Source organism: Muscardinus avellanarius (genome assembly GCF_963383645.1).
Source record: "Muscardinus avellanarius genome assembly, chromosome: 18".
Taxonomy (NCBI): domain Eukaryota; kingdom Metazoa; phylum Chordata; class Mammalia; order Rodentia; family Gliridae; genus Muscardinus; species Muscardinus avellanarius.
The window spans coordinates 37,685,073-37,701,979 of NC_137804.1; the positions used below are offsets into that span (position 1 = coordinate 37,685,073).

Sequence of the window (16,907 nt, forward strand, 5' to 3'; positions counted from 1 at the left end):
TATATGGCGTCTCTCAGTTCACTTTTAACTGTAGGTGAGACTGGACTCCATTTACCTTAAGAGAGAAGCTTGTCTTTGGAGGGGCAGGGAGGAGGCCGGCAGTGACACTGGAGCAACTTCACTCAAACTGCCCTGGTGCACTGAGCCTGAGAAGGGCTCCATTACCCTCCATCCCTGGGGTAGTGCCTTATTTATGTTGGACGCTGGGACAGGACGGGGGACAAGAAAATAAAGATCCTGCATGTCTGACCCTTGGTGTTGGGCCATGTTTACTGGGAACTACTGAGAAGCAGCTTCCAGAGTTTCTTTCTTTTATTTTTGGCAGGTCTGAGGATGGAACCCAGGGGCATTCGACCTCTGAGCTACACCCCCTGCTCTGTTTTTTTATTCTTTATTTTGAAACAGGGTCTCACTAAGTTGCATAGGGCCTCACTAAGTAGCTGAGGCTGTCCGCGAACCGCAATCCACTAGTCTTAGCCTCCTGAATGCTGGGATTACAAGTGTGCGCCACCCCGCCCGGCCCAGAGTTTCTTACAGGAGAAATGAACACATGGGGGCTGGGAGTTACTGGGACATGTGGACCCAAGTCTGAGTCACAAGATCTGCTGTAGTTAATAAACCCAGGTTAGCACCTGGGTCCATGCACGCTTGTAATCCCAGTGCTTGGGAGGCTGAGACAGGAGGATCGCACAGGTTCGAAGCCAGCCTCAGCTGCTGAGTGAGGCTCTTAGCAACTTAGTGAGATCCTGTTTCCAAATAAAATATAAAATAGGTTTGGGAATATATCCCGGAGGTAGAAAAGCCCCTGGGTTCCACCCCCAGTACCACAAAATAGATAAATAAATAAACCCAGGTTAGGCATTTCCAGGCCCAGGGTGTGTCCCAGGGTTGCAGACTCAGGCAGACAGAACAGCTTATGATGGCAGGGGCCTACTTTGTCCCTTCTGTCAGTGTAAAGCTGATGGGGTGTGACAGGTTTGACTTCTTGGCTTGACATTCTGTGTGTTGGGGGGCCACAAATGAGGTGGCAAGAGCCCACTGGCTTTGCAAAGACTGTGGCTGTCTGTGGTAGGGCCAGCAGTGGGACACACAGACGCCCCAGGCACTGGCTCATGTCTGCTCTCAACTGAGCCACTGCCAGCCCTCTTCTCCAGGAGAGCCTCGAGAGTGCCGCTCTCACCTCAGGCTGGACACACAGATCTTTATACACGGTCTCTACCGTGTGGCAGACCTGCTTGAGCTCTGTTTCCAGGTGGCTGATCTTTGCCATTTTCTGGGTGAACTCTTGGAGCCTTTCCTGAATAATCTTGCTGTGGTGATTATACACCTGATACATCCTCTCCTCTAGCTTCTCTGTCAGATCCGAGACCTTGAAGAGAAAAAGTATTCTTGGAATATCAAACCAGACGCATACCAGAATCATTCTAAGTGGATCTCTTAGATTTCTGAAATTTATCATATTAAAATGATGCAAAGGCCAGGCGTGGTGGTGCACACGTGTAATCCCCACTTGGGAGGTGGAGACAGGAGGATGGTGCTGGTTCGAAGGCAGCCTTGCTGGCTTAAGAGACCCTGTTTCCAAATAAAAAAATATAAAATAGGTCTGGGAGTGTAGCCTGGATGTAGAAGGGTTTCCAGGAACCCCAGCACCACCAAAAAAAAAAAAAAAAAAAAAAAAAAAAAATGCAAAGGCCGACGTGGTGGCGCATGCTTGTAATCCCAGTATTCAGGAGGCTGAGATAGGAGGTTCGGCAGTTCGCGGACAGCCTCAGCTACTTAGTGAGCCCTTTTGCAACTCAGTAAGACCCTGTTTCAAAATAAGGAATAAAAAATAAGGCTGGGAGTGAAGCTTAGAGGTAGAATGCTCCTGAGTTCCACCCCCGGTACTGCAAAAAAAAACAGATGAAAAAGATGCAAAGAACTCCAATCACTACAGGTAAAATTGCCTATATGTTAAGTTCTTTTTTCCTGTGGTATTGGAGATTGAACCCAGGGGCACTTTACCTCTGAGCTACATCCCCCCATTTTTTATTTATTTTGTGGTATTGAGGATTGAACCCAGGGGTACTCTACTTCCAAGTCATAACCCCAGCTTTATTTAGTTGTTTATTTTTATTTATTATTTATTTATTTATTTATTTATTTATTGGTGGTACTGGGGTTCCTGGAAGCCCTTCTACCTCCGGGCTACACTCCCAGACCTATTTTTACATTTTTATTTGGAAACAGGGTCTCCTAAGCCAGCGTGCTCGGCCGGCTTCAAACCTGCGCGATCCTCCTGTCTCTGCCTCCCAAGTGCGGGGATTACAAGCGTGCGCCACCACGCCCGGCTTAGTTGTTTATTTATTTATCTTTATACTGGGGATTGAACCCAGGGGCATTATACTTTGAACTATACCGCAACCCCATCTTATTTTTATTTATTCATTTATTTTTTGCGGGTCTGTGGATGGAATACAGGTGCATTTGATCTCCTAGCCATACCCCCTGCCCTATTTTTTATTCTTTTAATATAAAACAGGGTCTCGCCGGGCGTGGTGGTGCACGCTTGTAATCCCCGCGCTTGGGAGGCAGAGACAGGAGAATCGCGCAGGTTCAAAGCCAGCTGTGCTGGCTTAAGAGACCCTGTTTCCAAATAAAAATATAAAAAATAGGTCTGGGAGTGTAGCCTGGAGATAGAAGGGCTTCCAGGAACCCCAGTACCACCAAAAATAAATAAATAAATAAATAAAAATAAAACAGGGTCTCACTGAGTTGCAGAGGGCCTCACTAAGTAGCTGAGGCTGTCTGTGAACTGTGATCCTAAGCCTCCTAAATGCTGGGATTACAAGCATGCACCACCACACTCGGCTTTTATTCTTATATTTTATTTTATTTGCGGTACTGGGGATGGAACTCAGGGACATTCTACCTCTGAGCTACACTCCCAGCCCTATTTTTTTTTTTTTTGCAATGACAGGTTTGACTTCTCACAGGGGATGGAACCAAGGGGCATTCTACCTCCCAGCTATCCCCCAGCCCAATTTTTTTTTTTCTTTCTCTTTTTTTTGTGTGTGTGGTACTGGGGAGAGAACCCAGGGGCATTCGACCTCCAAGCTATACCCCCCGCCCTATTTTTTTATTCTTTATATTGAAACTGGGTCTCACTGAGTTGCAGAGGGCCTCACTAAGTAGCTGAGGCTGTCCACGAACTGCGATCCTCCGGTCTCAGCCTCCCAAATGCTGGGATTACAAGCGTGCACCACCACTCCTGCCTCCCAAGTCATTTATTATTTATTTATTTTGGTGGTACTGGGGTTCCTGGAAGCCCTTCTACCTCCGGGCTACACTCCCAGATCTATTTTATATTTTTATTTGGAAACAGGGTCTCTTAAGCCAGCGAGGCTGGCTTTGAACATGCGCGATCCTCCTGTCTCCGCCTCCCAAGTGCGGGGATTACAAGCGTGCGCCACCACACCCGGCAAGTCATTTATTTTTGAACCTTGCTTTTCTCATTGATCTGAAATAGGTTCAGTCTGTTGATTACTGTCAGAGTAATTGATACACTGTGTGAATTGTCCAGAACCTAACTGGGACCCTGGGATGGTTCCTTCCCTCCATCCACTTATGTAAGGAACGTGCCCGTTCCGTGCGCAGTAGCCTGTCACCTTGATCTTGAGGCTGTCTCTGAAGTTGGTCATGAGTGCGTGGTCCTTTTGCCTGCTCTCATTGATGTTTTCAATCAGCTCCTGAGCTCTCTTCTTCAGAATATCGATGCTGGAGTCCAGAGAGGAGAAGTAGGGTCCCGACTTTCCTTCCAGCGCCGGAAGCTGGCGGTTGGCACTGTAGATGGAGACACAAGAGCTAGAAATCTGACTTTGGAAAGCACAGGAAGCAGATCAGTGCCAGAGTCTCCCCAGAGTGTTTTTTTGGGGCTGGGGTATCGCTCAGATGTAGAGCATGTGCTCAACGTGCATGAAACCTTGGGGTTTTCCCCCAGAACTGGAAAACAAAACAAAATAGAGGCCAGGCATGGTAGTGCACACTTGTAATCCCAGTACTTGGGATTCTGAGACAGGAGGATCACAGGTTCACAGCCAGCCTCAGCTACTTAGACCCTCCACAACTTAATGAGACTCTGCTTCAAAATAAAGAATAAGCTGGGCATGGTGGCACACCTGTAATCCCAGCATTAGGAGGCTGAGACAGAAGGATCACAGTTTGCAGACAACCTCAGCTACTTAGTGAGGCCCTTTGCAACTCAGTGAGACCCTGTTTCCAAATAAAGAATAAAAAATAGGGCTGGAGGTGTAGCTAAGCTGTAGAAAGCTTCTGGATTCAATCTCCAGTACTGCAAAAAAAAAAAAAAAAAAAAAAGTCTTCCCTAAATTTCTGAGGATGGCCTCAAACCTACAATTCTCCCGTCCAGTTTCCAAATACTGGGAATTGCAAGCATGCACCACCACACCTGGCTTTTGTGTCTTTGTTTCCAGTAGTGAGGGCTGAATTTTATTTATTTATTTATTTATTTATTTATTTATTTATTTTTGCGGGTCTGGGGATGGAACCCAGGGACATTCAACCCCTGAGCTATACCCCCTGCCTTATTTTTTATTCTTTATTTTGAAATCGGGTCTCACTGAGTTGCAGAGGGCCTCACTAAGTAACTGAGGCTGTCCACGAACCACGATCCCCCCAGTCTCAGTAATGCTGGGATCTCCCTAATGCTGGGATTACAAGTGTGCGCCACCATGCCTGGCTCCTATTTTATTCTTTATTTTGAAACAAGGTCTCACTAAATTGCGGAGTGCCTCACTAAGTAGTTGAGGCTGGTTGGCCAACCTGTGATCCTGTCTCAGCCTCCCAAGTACTGGGATTACAAGCATGTGTCACCACACCCGGCTGGCTTTATTTTTTAAAATATTTATTTTTACAGTACTGGGGATTGAACCTAGGGGCATTCTACTTCTAAGCTATACCCCCAGCCCTATTTTTTATTCTTTATTTTGAAATGAAGCCTAAGTAGCTGAGGCTAGCCATGAGCCTGTGATCCTCCTGTCTTAGCCTCCCAAGTATTGAGATTATAAGCATGTGCCATCACATGCAGCTTATTTTTTAAAATTTTGAATTAGGGTCTTGCTAGTTCCTGAGGCTGGCCGCAAGCCTGCGACCCTACTATCTTAACTTCCCAAGTACTAGGATTTCAGGCATATATCACCAAGCCCGGCTAGTTCTAGGAATTGTACTCAAGGCCATTCTACCTCCCAGCTGTACCTCAGGGCTTTCAAGGGCTGGGCCTGCACCCTCTCTCTAGTCTGACTGCTTTTTATTGCCCACTCCAGCAATCTGGGTCCTTCCTCGATTTTCCAAGCCCATCAGCCTGCAATGGCTCCCTTTCTGCCTCCTTCACATGAAAGCAACATTGGGAGGTTCTCCCCCACATCCCACTGTTCTTGACCACACAGGTCATTTAACTGCCAGTTTCTGTACATTGGCCCCCCAACACCCCAAAGTCTTCATAAATACTTGCCAAATACAAAATGAAGGAACCATGATGGCGCTAGTTCTGATATTCCTGCTCTCAAGCCTGTTCCCACCTAAGTCGGCCTTGTCTCAACCTCTTCTGGACCTGCTCAATAGTTTAAGGGCCTGAAATTAAAACCAATGATATTTTTTCCCCTATGTATATGTTTCTGACCTCCTTGAGCTGCTAACAATCCCAAGATACTCCTTACTGAGGCTCAAGGGATGGGGCCAGGAGGGGGTTTTCATGGCAGCTATGCAAATGGCAAAGAATCACTTTAATCCAACTAATTCAAATTTTGTGGTGGAACAAAGGCCTGTATCAGATGTCTGCCGAGAGCTTCTTTAGTTTTCTGACCTCTCCTTTGGGGATTCTGTCCTTTCTACTTCATTTTTCTTAATAATTCAGCAGCTGCATATTAATCAGGATGCTAATGAATCATAGGCTTCCCTGGGCCTGCATTCACCAATTAGCTTTAATAAACAAAATGTGTGGTGTCCTTCTCTGCTGGCTTCTCAGTTCCTGGGCCTGCTTTAGTTGCAGAACCCTGGACTGGGGCCAGGGGGTGGAAGTGAGCCCAACACAGCACCCCCATTTGCCTGGCTTGCTGGGGAAGGGGGGAGTGTACATCACACTCATCTATTATGTCTTTCCTTCTAAGGAGTCCCTAATACGGCTTCCAGGATTAGGACATGGTTCCCAAGCAAGGCCCAGGCTGGCAGGGGGCCCAGGAAATGGGTCTAAGCAAAGAGACCATCTGTTTGCTCCAGGTAAAGCTGTGATTGGCAGGCGTGTGAGCCAGAGCCACCCGCTGGCAGAGCCCTCCCTCAGTGGCCTCTAACAGATATACAAGTAAACAATCCACCAGCCACTTATGACCACCGCAAGCGAAAGTCCCAGGAGGAGAGGCAAGCTAATCAAACATTCAAGGAGGAACACAGCACAATCTCTGTCGCTCCAGCAAAATGTTTTGCTGAAGTACTGCCAGGGAGAGGGATGGCTTGAATCAAAGCTGATGAGCCGGCTCCTCACCCTCTACTTTTCTCCCCGCTATGTGCTAACATTTTAATCATGTTGCTGAATATCTGCTGCCGGATCTATTAACTGGCCCCCACGCTGATTTTAATCCATCTGGTTTGGGGCCCAAAGCTCTTGTGGAGCTCCTCAAAGTCTCAAAATGGCACGTGTGTGTGTGTGTGTGTGTTTGTGTGTGTTCTGAGGATTGGAGCTCCTCAAAGTCTCAAAATGACTTGTGTGTGTGTGTTCTGGGGATTGAGGCATTCTACCTCTGAGATACACCCAAGCCCTATTTTATTTTTTTGTGGTTCTGGGGTGGAACTCAAGGGCATTCTACCTTCGAGCTACAACCACAGCCTAATTTTATTCTTTATTTTGAAACTGGGTCTCATTAAGTTGTAGAGGGTCTCACACATTGCTGAGGCTGGCCACGAACCTGTGAACCTCCTGCCTCAGCCTCTCAAGTAGTGGGATTACAAGGATATGTCACCTCCCCCGGCTCTATTTTATTTTTTATTTTGAAACAGGATTTCGCTAAGTTGCCGAGAGGCTTGCTAAATTGTCAAGGCTGGCCTCAAATTTGAGATCCTCCTGTCTTACCCTCCCAAGTACTGGGGTTACAGGCATGCACCATCACCTCCGGCTTCATTTCTTCTTTTTCGGGACTCCAGTTGACAGCACACACTTAGAAACATTCTGCACTATGGCCTGCTTTTGAGCCAGGGAATGGAAGAGATGAGGGAAGCTGGCTTTCGATGTTTGGAGTTCTTGGAGGCCCAGTCCCAAGCCAATTCTCCATCTTACTTTCCCCAGGTGAATTTATTCATCCCATAGCCACAATGACTTAATGGCACCACCTCTAGGCCCTTCTCCCACCCTGAGTTCAGGTTTAAAAAAAAATTGTCATTTCTTACCTTGGACGAACACATACATTTGTATGGATGTCCCTGGTCACCTCAGAAGCCAGGCGTGGTGGCGCACACTTGTAATCCCAGTACTTGGGAGACTGAGACAGGAGGATCACAGGGTTGCGGCCAGTCTCAGCCATTTAGTGAGGCCCTCTGTAACCTAGAGAGACCTTGTTTCAAAAATAAAGAATAAGCTGGGCGTGGGGGCTCACGCTTGTAATCCCAGGATTCAGGAGGCTGAGACCAGAGGATCGCGGTTCGCGGACAGCCTCAGCTACTTAGTGAGGCCTTCCACAACTTAGGGAGACCCTGTTTCAAAAATGAAGATTAAAAAATAGGGCTGGGGGTGTAGCTCAGAGGTTGAATGTCCCTAGGTTCTATACAAAAAAAAAAAAAGCTCTTATAATCAAAATACCATTGTTAGGCTGGGCATGGTGGTGCATGCTTATTTTCTCAGTGCTTGGGAAGCTGAGACAGAAGGATCGCACAGGTTCAAAGCCAGACTCAGCTACTTAGTAAGGCTCTTGGCAACTTAGTGAGACCCTGTTTCCAAATAAAGTATAAAATAGGTCTGGAGCCAGGTGTGGTGGCGCGCGCTTGTAATCCCAGCATTTGGGAGGCTGAGACAGGAGGATCACAGTTTGCAGACAGCCTCAGCTACTTAGTGAGGTCTTCCACAACTTAGTGAGACCCTGTTTAAAAAATAAAGAATAGCCGGACGTGGTGGCACACGCTTGTAATCCCCACGCTTGGGAGGGGGAGACAGGAGGATGCGCTGGTTCTTTGAAGCCAGCCGCCCTGGCTTAAGAGACCCTGATTCCAAATAAAAATATAAAAATAGGTCTGGGAGTGTAGCCCGGAGATAGAAGGGCTTCCAGGAACCCCAGTACCACCAAAAATTAAAAAATAAAATAAAGAATAAAAAATAGGGCTAGGGGTGTTGCTCAGAGGTAGAATGCCCCTGGGTTCCATCCCCAGTACTAAAGAAAAAAAAAAAAAAAAAAAAAAAGGAGAGAAACAAGTGCAAAAGACTGTTTTTGCCTCTGCCAGAGAAGTCAGTAGATGGAAAGCAGGGAACGGTGGTGTGCCGGTCAGCATTAAGCTCTTCAGAGAGAAAAAGCCATTATCTGTAAGGTTTGCCAACTGCCACAATGCAAAGACACCCACTAGAGCTGATTTCAAGCTACCAACATGAAGTGACTACATGCTGACTGAAGAAGGAATATGTGCAATTGGCTCTTATGAGCCAGGCCCAGCAAAACATGGCTGGAGACACCCCTGCTCATATTCACCCCCTTCCCTGTGCTTCCGCCCTAAGCGCTTCATCCTTTTGTCCTGCTAGGTAGATACTGCCCCCTCCAGAGCCTCCAGCCTCATCTCCCCAGTTCCAGTTCACTCACACAGCTCCCAGCTGTTCTCTACAAAGCAGCCTGGACTGGTTTATAACTGAACATGAGGATGTCACTTCTCTGACCCAGTAGGTTTCCTCCTAGGGACATTCATCACTTGGGATCTGCGTCTCTGGGGGATCAGTTCCAGGCCCTCTCAGACACCAAAATCTGTGGATGCTCAAGTCCCTTATATAAAGAGAATAGTATTTTTTCCATAGAACCTGCCTACACACATTTCCGGTAGATATCTGGGTATATATGGTACTGAACTACACCCCTAGGGTTTTTTTTTTGTTTGTTTGTTTTTTTTTTTTTTTTTGTGTGTGTGTGTGTGTGTGTTACTGGGGATTGAACCCAGGAGCATTCTACCTCTGAGCTATACCCCCAGTCCTATTTTTTGAAACAGTGTCTCATTGAATTGCAAAGGGCCTAAGTAGTAGCTGAGGCTGTCCTTGAACTGTGATCCTTCTGTTTCAGACTCCCAAATGCTGGGATTACAAGCATGCACCACATGCCCGACTTCCTATTTTTTATTCTTTATCTTGAAACAGGGTCTAAGTTGAGAAGAGCCTCACAAGTTGCTGAGACTGGCTGCAAACCTATGACCCTCCTGTCTCAGCCTCCCAAGTACTGGGATTACAAGCATACACCACCATGCCCAGCAACTAAGGGGTATTCTATTTCTGAACTACATCCCCACCCTTTGTTTTTGTTTTTTTTTTTCAATACTGGGGATGGAACCCAGGGGCATTCTACCTCCGAGCTACACCCCCAGCCCTATTTCTTATTCTTTATTTTGATACAGGGTCTTACTGAGTTGCAAAAGGTCTCCCCACTAAGCTCAAACTGTGATCCTCCTGTCTCAGCCTCCCAATGCTGGGATTCTAGGCATGCGCCACCATGCCTGGCTTCTAGCTCTATTTTATCTTTTATTATGAAACGGGGTCTCACCAAGTTGTGGAAGGCCTCACTAAATTGTTGAGCCTGGCCAAGAACCTGTGATTCTCCTGTCATAGCCTTCCTCCTGTCTCTGCCCTAGATTGGCTACATTACTGAGGCTGTCCTTGAACCTATGACCCTCCTATAGACTTTATTTTTCTGTGGTCCTGGGTATGGAACCCAGGGGCATTTTACCTCTGAGCTCTGTCCCCTACCCTATTTTTTTTTTGGGAGGGGGGGTTCCTGGAAACCCTTCTACCTCTGGGCTACACTCCCAGACCCATTTTTTATACTTTTATTTGGAAACAGGGTCTCTTAAGCCAGCCAGGGAGGCTGGCTTCGAACCAGTGTGATCCTCCTGTCTCTGCCTCCCAAGCATGGGGATTACAAGCGTGCGCCACCATGCCCGGCACCCCCTGACCTATTTTTTATTGTTTATTTTGAAACAGGGTCTCACTAAGTTGCAAAGGGTCTCACTGTGAGTAGCTGCAGCAGTCTGCGAACCACGATACTCCTGTTTTAGCCTCCCAAATGCTGGGATTACAAGAGTGAGCGACCACACCTATTTTTATTTTTTATTTATTTTTTGCGGGTCTAGGGATGGAACCCAGGGGCATTCGACCTCTGAGCTACACCCCCTGCCCTATTTTTTATTCTAGATTTTGAAACAGGGTCTCACTAAGTTGTAGAGGGCCTCATTACATACCTGAGGCTGGCCGTGAACCACAATCCTCTGGTCTCAGCTTCCTGAATTGCTGGGATTACAAACGTGCGTCACCATGCCCATCTTATTATTTATTTATTTATTTATTATTATATATTTTTTTTGGTACTGAGATGGAACCCATGGGCATTCTTCTACCTCCAAGCTATACCTCCAGCCCTATTTTTAATCTTTATTTTGAAACAGTCTCAGTGAGTTGCAAAGGGCCTAAGTAGTAGCTGAAGCTGTCTGCGTTACAGGATCCTCCTGTCTCAACCTCCCAAATACTGGGATTACAAGCATGCGCCACTACTCTGGGCTAGGATTTGTTGTTTTGTTTTTTTGTTTGTTTGTTTTTTGATAGTACTGGGGTTCCTGGAAACCCTTCTACCTCCGGGCTACACACCCAGACCTATTTTTTATACTTTTTTATTTAGAAACAGGGTCTCTTAAGCCAGCGCGGCTGGCTTTGAACCTATGTGAACCTCCTGTCTCTGCCTACTGAGTGTGGGGATTACAAGCGTGCGCCACCATGCCCGGCTTGGATTTGGTTTCTGACCAATTTTTTGTGAAAACCCTGTATGCAGCAAGTCTATCAGCGCCATCTTCCAATAGCTCAAATGAACTTTAGCATTTTTAGCATACCTTAATTTATACCTTAATTTTTTTTTTTTTCAGTACTGAGAATGGAACCCAAGGGCACTCTACCTCTGAGCTACACTCCTATTTTTTAGACTTTTTATTTTTGAAACAGGGTCTTACTGAGTTACAAAGGGCCTAAGTATCTGAGGCTGTCCGCCAACCACGATCCTCCGGTCTCAGCCTCCTAAATGCTGGGATTACAAGTGTGCACCACCATGACAGCTCCTTAATTTTTCAATTAAGGCATGCAAACCAGGCATGGTGGAGTACAACTGTAATCCTAGTACTTGGGAAGCTAAGACAGAAAGATTACATGTTTGAGATCAGCCTGCAATACTTTGTGAGACCCATCTGGTTTCTTCCTTTTCTTGTGTGGTATGGGAGATTGAGCCCATAGGCATTCTACCTCCACACTACACCCCCAACTCTATGTATTTTATTTCTCATTTTGAAAAAGGGTCTAAGTCATGGAGGGCCTCAGTAAGTTCCTGTGACTGGCCATGAACCTGCAATTTTCCCATCTAAGCCTCCTAAATGCTGGGATTACAAGTGTGTGCCACCACGCCTGGCTTTTTTAAATTCACTAAATGACTATGGCTGTTCCCAATCCTACAATCTTCCTGTCTCATCCTCCCAAGTATTGGGATTAGAGGTGTGTTCCACCATGCTCAACTGCCATTGCACATTTATAGACTAAAGTGTAGTATAAGCATAACTTTGATATGCACTGGGAAATAAATTAGTTTGACTATTTATTGCAGTAATCATTTTATTGCAGTAATCTAGAACCAAAAATGAAATATATCTGAGGTATGTCTGTATTAGGTACTATAAATGATCTAAGAGATGATTTAAAGACTGCGGGAGCGGGGCATGGCGACACACACTTGTAATCCCAGCATTCAGGACGCCGAGACAGGAGGATTGTGGTTAGCGGACAGCCTCCACTGCTACTTAGGCCCTTTGCAACTCAGTGAGATCCTGTTTCAAAAAAAAAAAAAAAATGAATAAAAAAATAGGGTTGGGTTGTTGCTCATAGGTAGAATGCCCCTGGGTTCCATCCCCAGTACTGCAAATACATACATAGGTACTATGGGAGGTGGGCGTGGTGGCGCATGCTTGTAATCCCAGCATTTGGGAGCTGAGATAGGAGGATCTCAGTTCAGGAACAGCCTCAGCTACTTAGTGTAAAGGCATTTTGCAACTCAGTTTGAGACTCTGTTTCAAAATAAAGAATAAAAAATCGTGTTGGGGGTATAGCTCCAAGGTAGAATGCCCCTGGGTTCCCTCCCCAGTACCTGCAAAAATAAAATAAAGACTATAGGAGTATGTGAATAGATTCTATATGTAACCACTTTATTCTTTTCTTTTCTTTTTCTTTTTTTTTTTTTTTTTGGTGGGTCTGGGGATGGAACCCAGGGGCATTTGACCTCCAAGCTACAGCCTCTGCCCTATTTTTTATTCTTTATTTTAAAACCGGGTCTCACTGAGTTGCAGAGGGCTTCACTAAGTAGCTGAGGCTGTCTGGGAACCGCGATCCTAAGGTCTCAGCCTCCCAAATGCTGGGATGACAAGCGTGCGCCACCACGCCCGGCTTCATTATTTTCTTAATTTTTATTCCTTTTTGTGGTACTTGGTATTGAACTCAAGGGCATCCTACCTCCAAGTTACACTCCTAATCACTTTTCCCTTTGATATAGGGTCTAAGAGCTGCTGGGGCTACACTTTGATACAATCCTGTCTCAAACTCCCAATTGCTAGGATTACAAGACATGCATTAGTTACTATGCCTTTTTTTTTTTTTTTTTTTTTTTTTTTTTTTTTTTTGTGGGTCTGGGGATGGAACCCAGGGGCATTCGACCTCCGAGCTACACCCCCTGCCCTATTTTTTATTCTTGATTTTGAAACCGGGTCTCACTGAGTTGCAGAGGGCCTCACTAAGTAGCTGAGGCTGTCCGCGAACCGCGATCCTAAGGTCTCAGCCTCCCGAATGCTGGGATTACAAGCGTGCGCCACCACGCCCGGCTTTACTATGCCATTTTATAAAAGGGATTTGAGCATCTGTAGATTTAGGTACACATGGCTGGGGTGTCCTAGAACAAATTCCTTCATAGATGCCAACCAGAGGCATTCGTATTGGGGAACTCCCTATATGTCTACTCCTCTAGGGTGTCAATTCCTTGCTCCTTCCCCAGCACCCAGAACCGTGCCTGGCACTGAGGATGCTCTCTCTCTCTCTCTCTTCTCTCTTTCCTCTCTCCTCTCTTTTCCTCTCTCTCTCTCTCTCTCTCTCTCTCTCTCTCTCTCTCTCTCTCTGCGGAACAAGAACGCCAAGAACCAACACTGGTGGAAGCTTGAGGAGAGATCGTGTCAACCAGAAGGACCAGGGGCTTGCAGACCCAATGGACCGGGTTCTTCCTCACCTCCTTGACCCTCCACCAGCTTCTTCCTTGCAGGTCTCCTCGCCTTGCTGCTGCTCCTTGCTGTCCCCCATCGTCTGTGGCTCCTGGTCCTTTAAGTCTACATGGGGCAGGTCCACCTGCGATCACGGGCGGCGCCTGAGAGGCCGCGGGGCGGTGGCATCCCACCCCTTCGGCCCCGGCACAGCCTCGTGCGCGATGGGGACCCGCCACACGATGGACAGCGGACAGAGGAGCTGGGCGGGCGGACCTGTGGTGGGGCACCCGGGTGGGGAGACCCGAGGGCAGAGCTCTGGGAGGGGCGCCTGGCGCGAATCGGCTTGGTGGACGCGCGCGGCGCACAGCACAAGTCGGCCCTGACCCAGGCTGCCCGCGGGCCCGTCACTGCCCCTGTCAGTCAGTCAGTCAGTCAGTCAGTCAGTCAGGGCCGGGTCTGTCGGTCGGGAAGCCGGGGCTGGCCCCAGGGGTGGGAGACAAGTGGCCCGGGACAGGCCTGCTGGGATCGCTGCCCTGCCTTTCCCGGCTGCCCGCCACCCGCGCGAAGCAAACCAGCGCCGCGTACCCCCGGCCGCTCCATCCTTTTCCCGCCTTCAGGCTCGCGTCCTCTACGCAGCCTTAGCCCCGCCCCCGGCGCACGTGCCCCGGCCCCGCCCCCGCGCGGAACTGGAGCGCGCAGAGGGGCGGGGCGGCCGTTAAGCGGCGGTTGGGCGGGGCTCGGAGGTTGCGCGCGCAGCCAGAGCGGAGCGGGCGAGGGAAGGGGACCTGCGCGTGCGTCTGCGCATGCGCGAAGACCCAGTGACTAATTGGGAGCCTGAACGCAGGGAAACGTCAGGGTATTTTTCCTGAGGTACAGAGGATGCAACCCAAGGGTGTTCTCACAGCCACACCCTCAGCCCTATTTTATTATTTATCGGTACTGGGGATGGTACCCAGGGGCATTTCTACCTCTGAGCAACACCCCCCAGCCCTAATTTTTTATTTTTATTTTTTTACGGGTCTGGGGATGGAACCCAGGGACATTCTACCTCCGAGCTACACCCCCTGCCCTATTTTTTATTCTTTATTTTGAAACCAGTCTGAGTTGCAGAGGGCCTCACTAAGTAGCTGAGGCTGTCCGCGAACCGCGATCCTCCAGTCTCAGCCTCCCGAATGCTGGTATTACAAGCGCGCGCCACCACGCCCGGCCTTTATTATTTATTCTGAAGCAGAGCCTCATTAAGTTGCAGACGGCCTCAGAGGCTGGCTGTGAACCTGCGACCCTCCTGCCTCAGGGATTACATACAGTGCCATACCCAGCTCATTTTTGTTTTGTGCGTGGTACGGGGTGAGGACTGAACCCATTCAATCCCCAACCTCAACCCTTGACCTATTTACTTATTTTGGTGGTACTGGGGGTGGAACCCAGGGGCCCTCTACCTCCAGGCTACACTCCCAGACCTATATTCTATTTTATTTGGAAACAGGGAGGGTCTAAATTGCTGAGAGCCTCACTAATTAGCTGAGGCTGGCTTCAAACCTGCGTGATCCTGTCTCAGCCTCCCAAGCGCGGGATTACAAGTGTGCGCCACCACATCCGGCTTCTATTTATTTTGGAGTACTGGGAATGAAACCCAGGGTATTCTACCTCTGGGCCACACCCCCAACCCTTGATTTTCCTTAAACTTTTCTTTTTTTTTGCGGGTCTGGGGATGGAACCCAGGGGCATTCATTCGACCTCCGAGCTATACCCCCAGCCCTATTTTTTTATTCTTTATTTTGAACCCGGGTTTCACTGAGTTGCAGAGAGCCTCACTAAGTAGCCGAGGCTGTCCCGTGAACCGCGATCCTCTGGTCTCAGCCTCCTGAATGCTGGGATTATAAGTGTGCACCACCAAGCCCGGCTTTAAACTTCTTTTAAAACAGGGTCTCACTGAGTTGTAGAGAGCCTAAGTAGCTGAGGCTGTCCGCGAACCTCAACCTTCCTGTCTCGGCCTCCCAAATGCTGGGATTACAAATGCGTGCCACCACACCCAGCAACCTATTCATCCATTCATTCATCCATTCATTTTTGCGGTACTGAGAATGGAACTCAGGGGCATTCTACCTCTGAGCTACACCCCCTACCCTGTTTTTTATTCTTTATTTTGAAACAAGGCCTCACCAAGGCTGTCCGGGAGCCCAAATCCTCCGGTCTCAGCCTCCCCTATGCTGGGATTACAAGCGTGAGCCACCACGTCAGCTTTTTAATTATTTTTGTGGTTCTGGGGACGACCCCAGGGCTGTGCACGTTAGGCAGGTGCTCTGCTCTGGAGCTACCGCACCAGCCTTTTATTCTGAAACAAGGTATAGCTAAATTGATGAGTCTACTTGAGACTGTCCAAAACCCTGCCATTCTCCTGTCTCAATCCCCCAAATACTGGAATTACAATCGCGCACCACCGCCTGACTGGTCAGGCTCATTCTGTTCATCCATCTGGCTTGAGGAAACCTTATTTTGGTGGTGTTGGGGACTGAACCCAGGGGAATGCTACCTGAATGACACCCCCAGCCCCATGGATGCATATTTTAATTTGGAAGCAGGTCTTCCTAAATTGCTGAGGCTGGCCTTGAACCTGCCATCCTATGAGTTGGACATGGTGGCACATACCTGTACACTCAGTACTTGGGAAGCTGAGAGAGTAAGATGGCAGGTTCAAGGCCAGCCTCAGCAACTAAGGGAGACACTTTCAATTTGGAGGGTGGAACCCAGGGGCTTTTCTACCTCTGGGCTATACTCCCAGATCTATTTTATGCTTTATTTGGAAACAGGGTCTCACTAAGTTACTGAGAGCCTCATTCAGTAGCTGAGGCTGGCTTTGAACCTGTGCCATCCTCCTGTCTCAGTCTCTCAAGCGCGGGGATTACAAGTGTGCAGCAACACACCTGGCCTGACACTGTTTCAAATTTTTAAAAGGCTGTGGGTGGCCAGGCGTGGTGGTGCGTGCTTGTAATCCCAGCATTCAAGAGGCTGAGACCGGAGGATTGTGGTTTGCGTACAGCCTCAGCTACTTAGTGAGGCCCTCCGCAACTTAGACCCAGTTTGAAATTAAAGAATAAAAAAAACGAGAGCAGGGGGTATAGCTCGGAGGTCAAATGCTCCAGGGTTCCATCCCCAGACCCTCAAAAAAAAAAAAAATTCTTTTGATGCCCTTTGAATAAAAGTTTATTCATAAAGCTGGGCATGAAGAGGGCTTACACCTGTAATCCAAGAATTTGGGAGGCTATGACCAGAAAATCAGGTTTGAAGCCAACTTCAGCACTTTAGTGAAGCTCTCAGCTATTTAGCAAGACCTTGTTTCAAAATTAAAAAAAAAAAAAAAAAAAATAGGGCTGAGGGTATAGCTCAGTTAGAATCCCCCCACGTTC

At 47.9% G+C, this 16,907-nt stretch overlaps 1 protein-coding gene across 1 annotated transcript; it reads right to left on the reverse strand.

Annotated features, from left to right (window-relative positions):
- Nucleotides 1-947: 947 nt before the first annotated feature.
- On the reverse strand, nt 948-15,975 carry SYCE2 (synaptonemal complex central element protein 2; the record flags this gene model as incomplete). The annotated part of the gene is made up of 6 exons (XM_080715383.1): nt 948-998; nt 1,181-1,369; nt 3,648-3,822; nt 13,527-13,642; nt 13,709-13,913; nt 15,950-15,975. The coding sequence occupies 6 exons, from the start codon at nt 15,973-15,975 to the stop codon at nt 948-950; spliced, it is 762 nt and encodes a 253-aa protein (XP_080571509.1).
- Between the last annotated feature and the right edge of the window lie 932 nt (nt 15,976-16,907).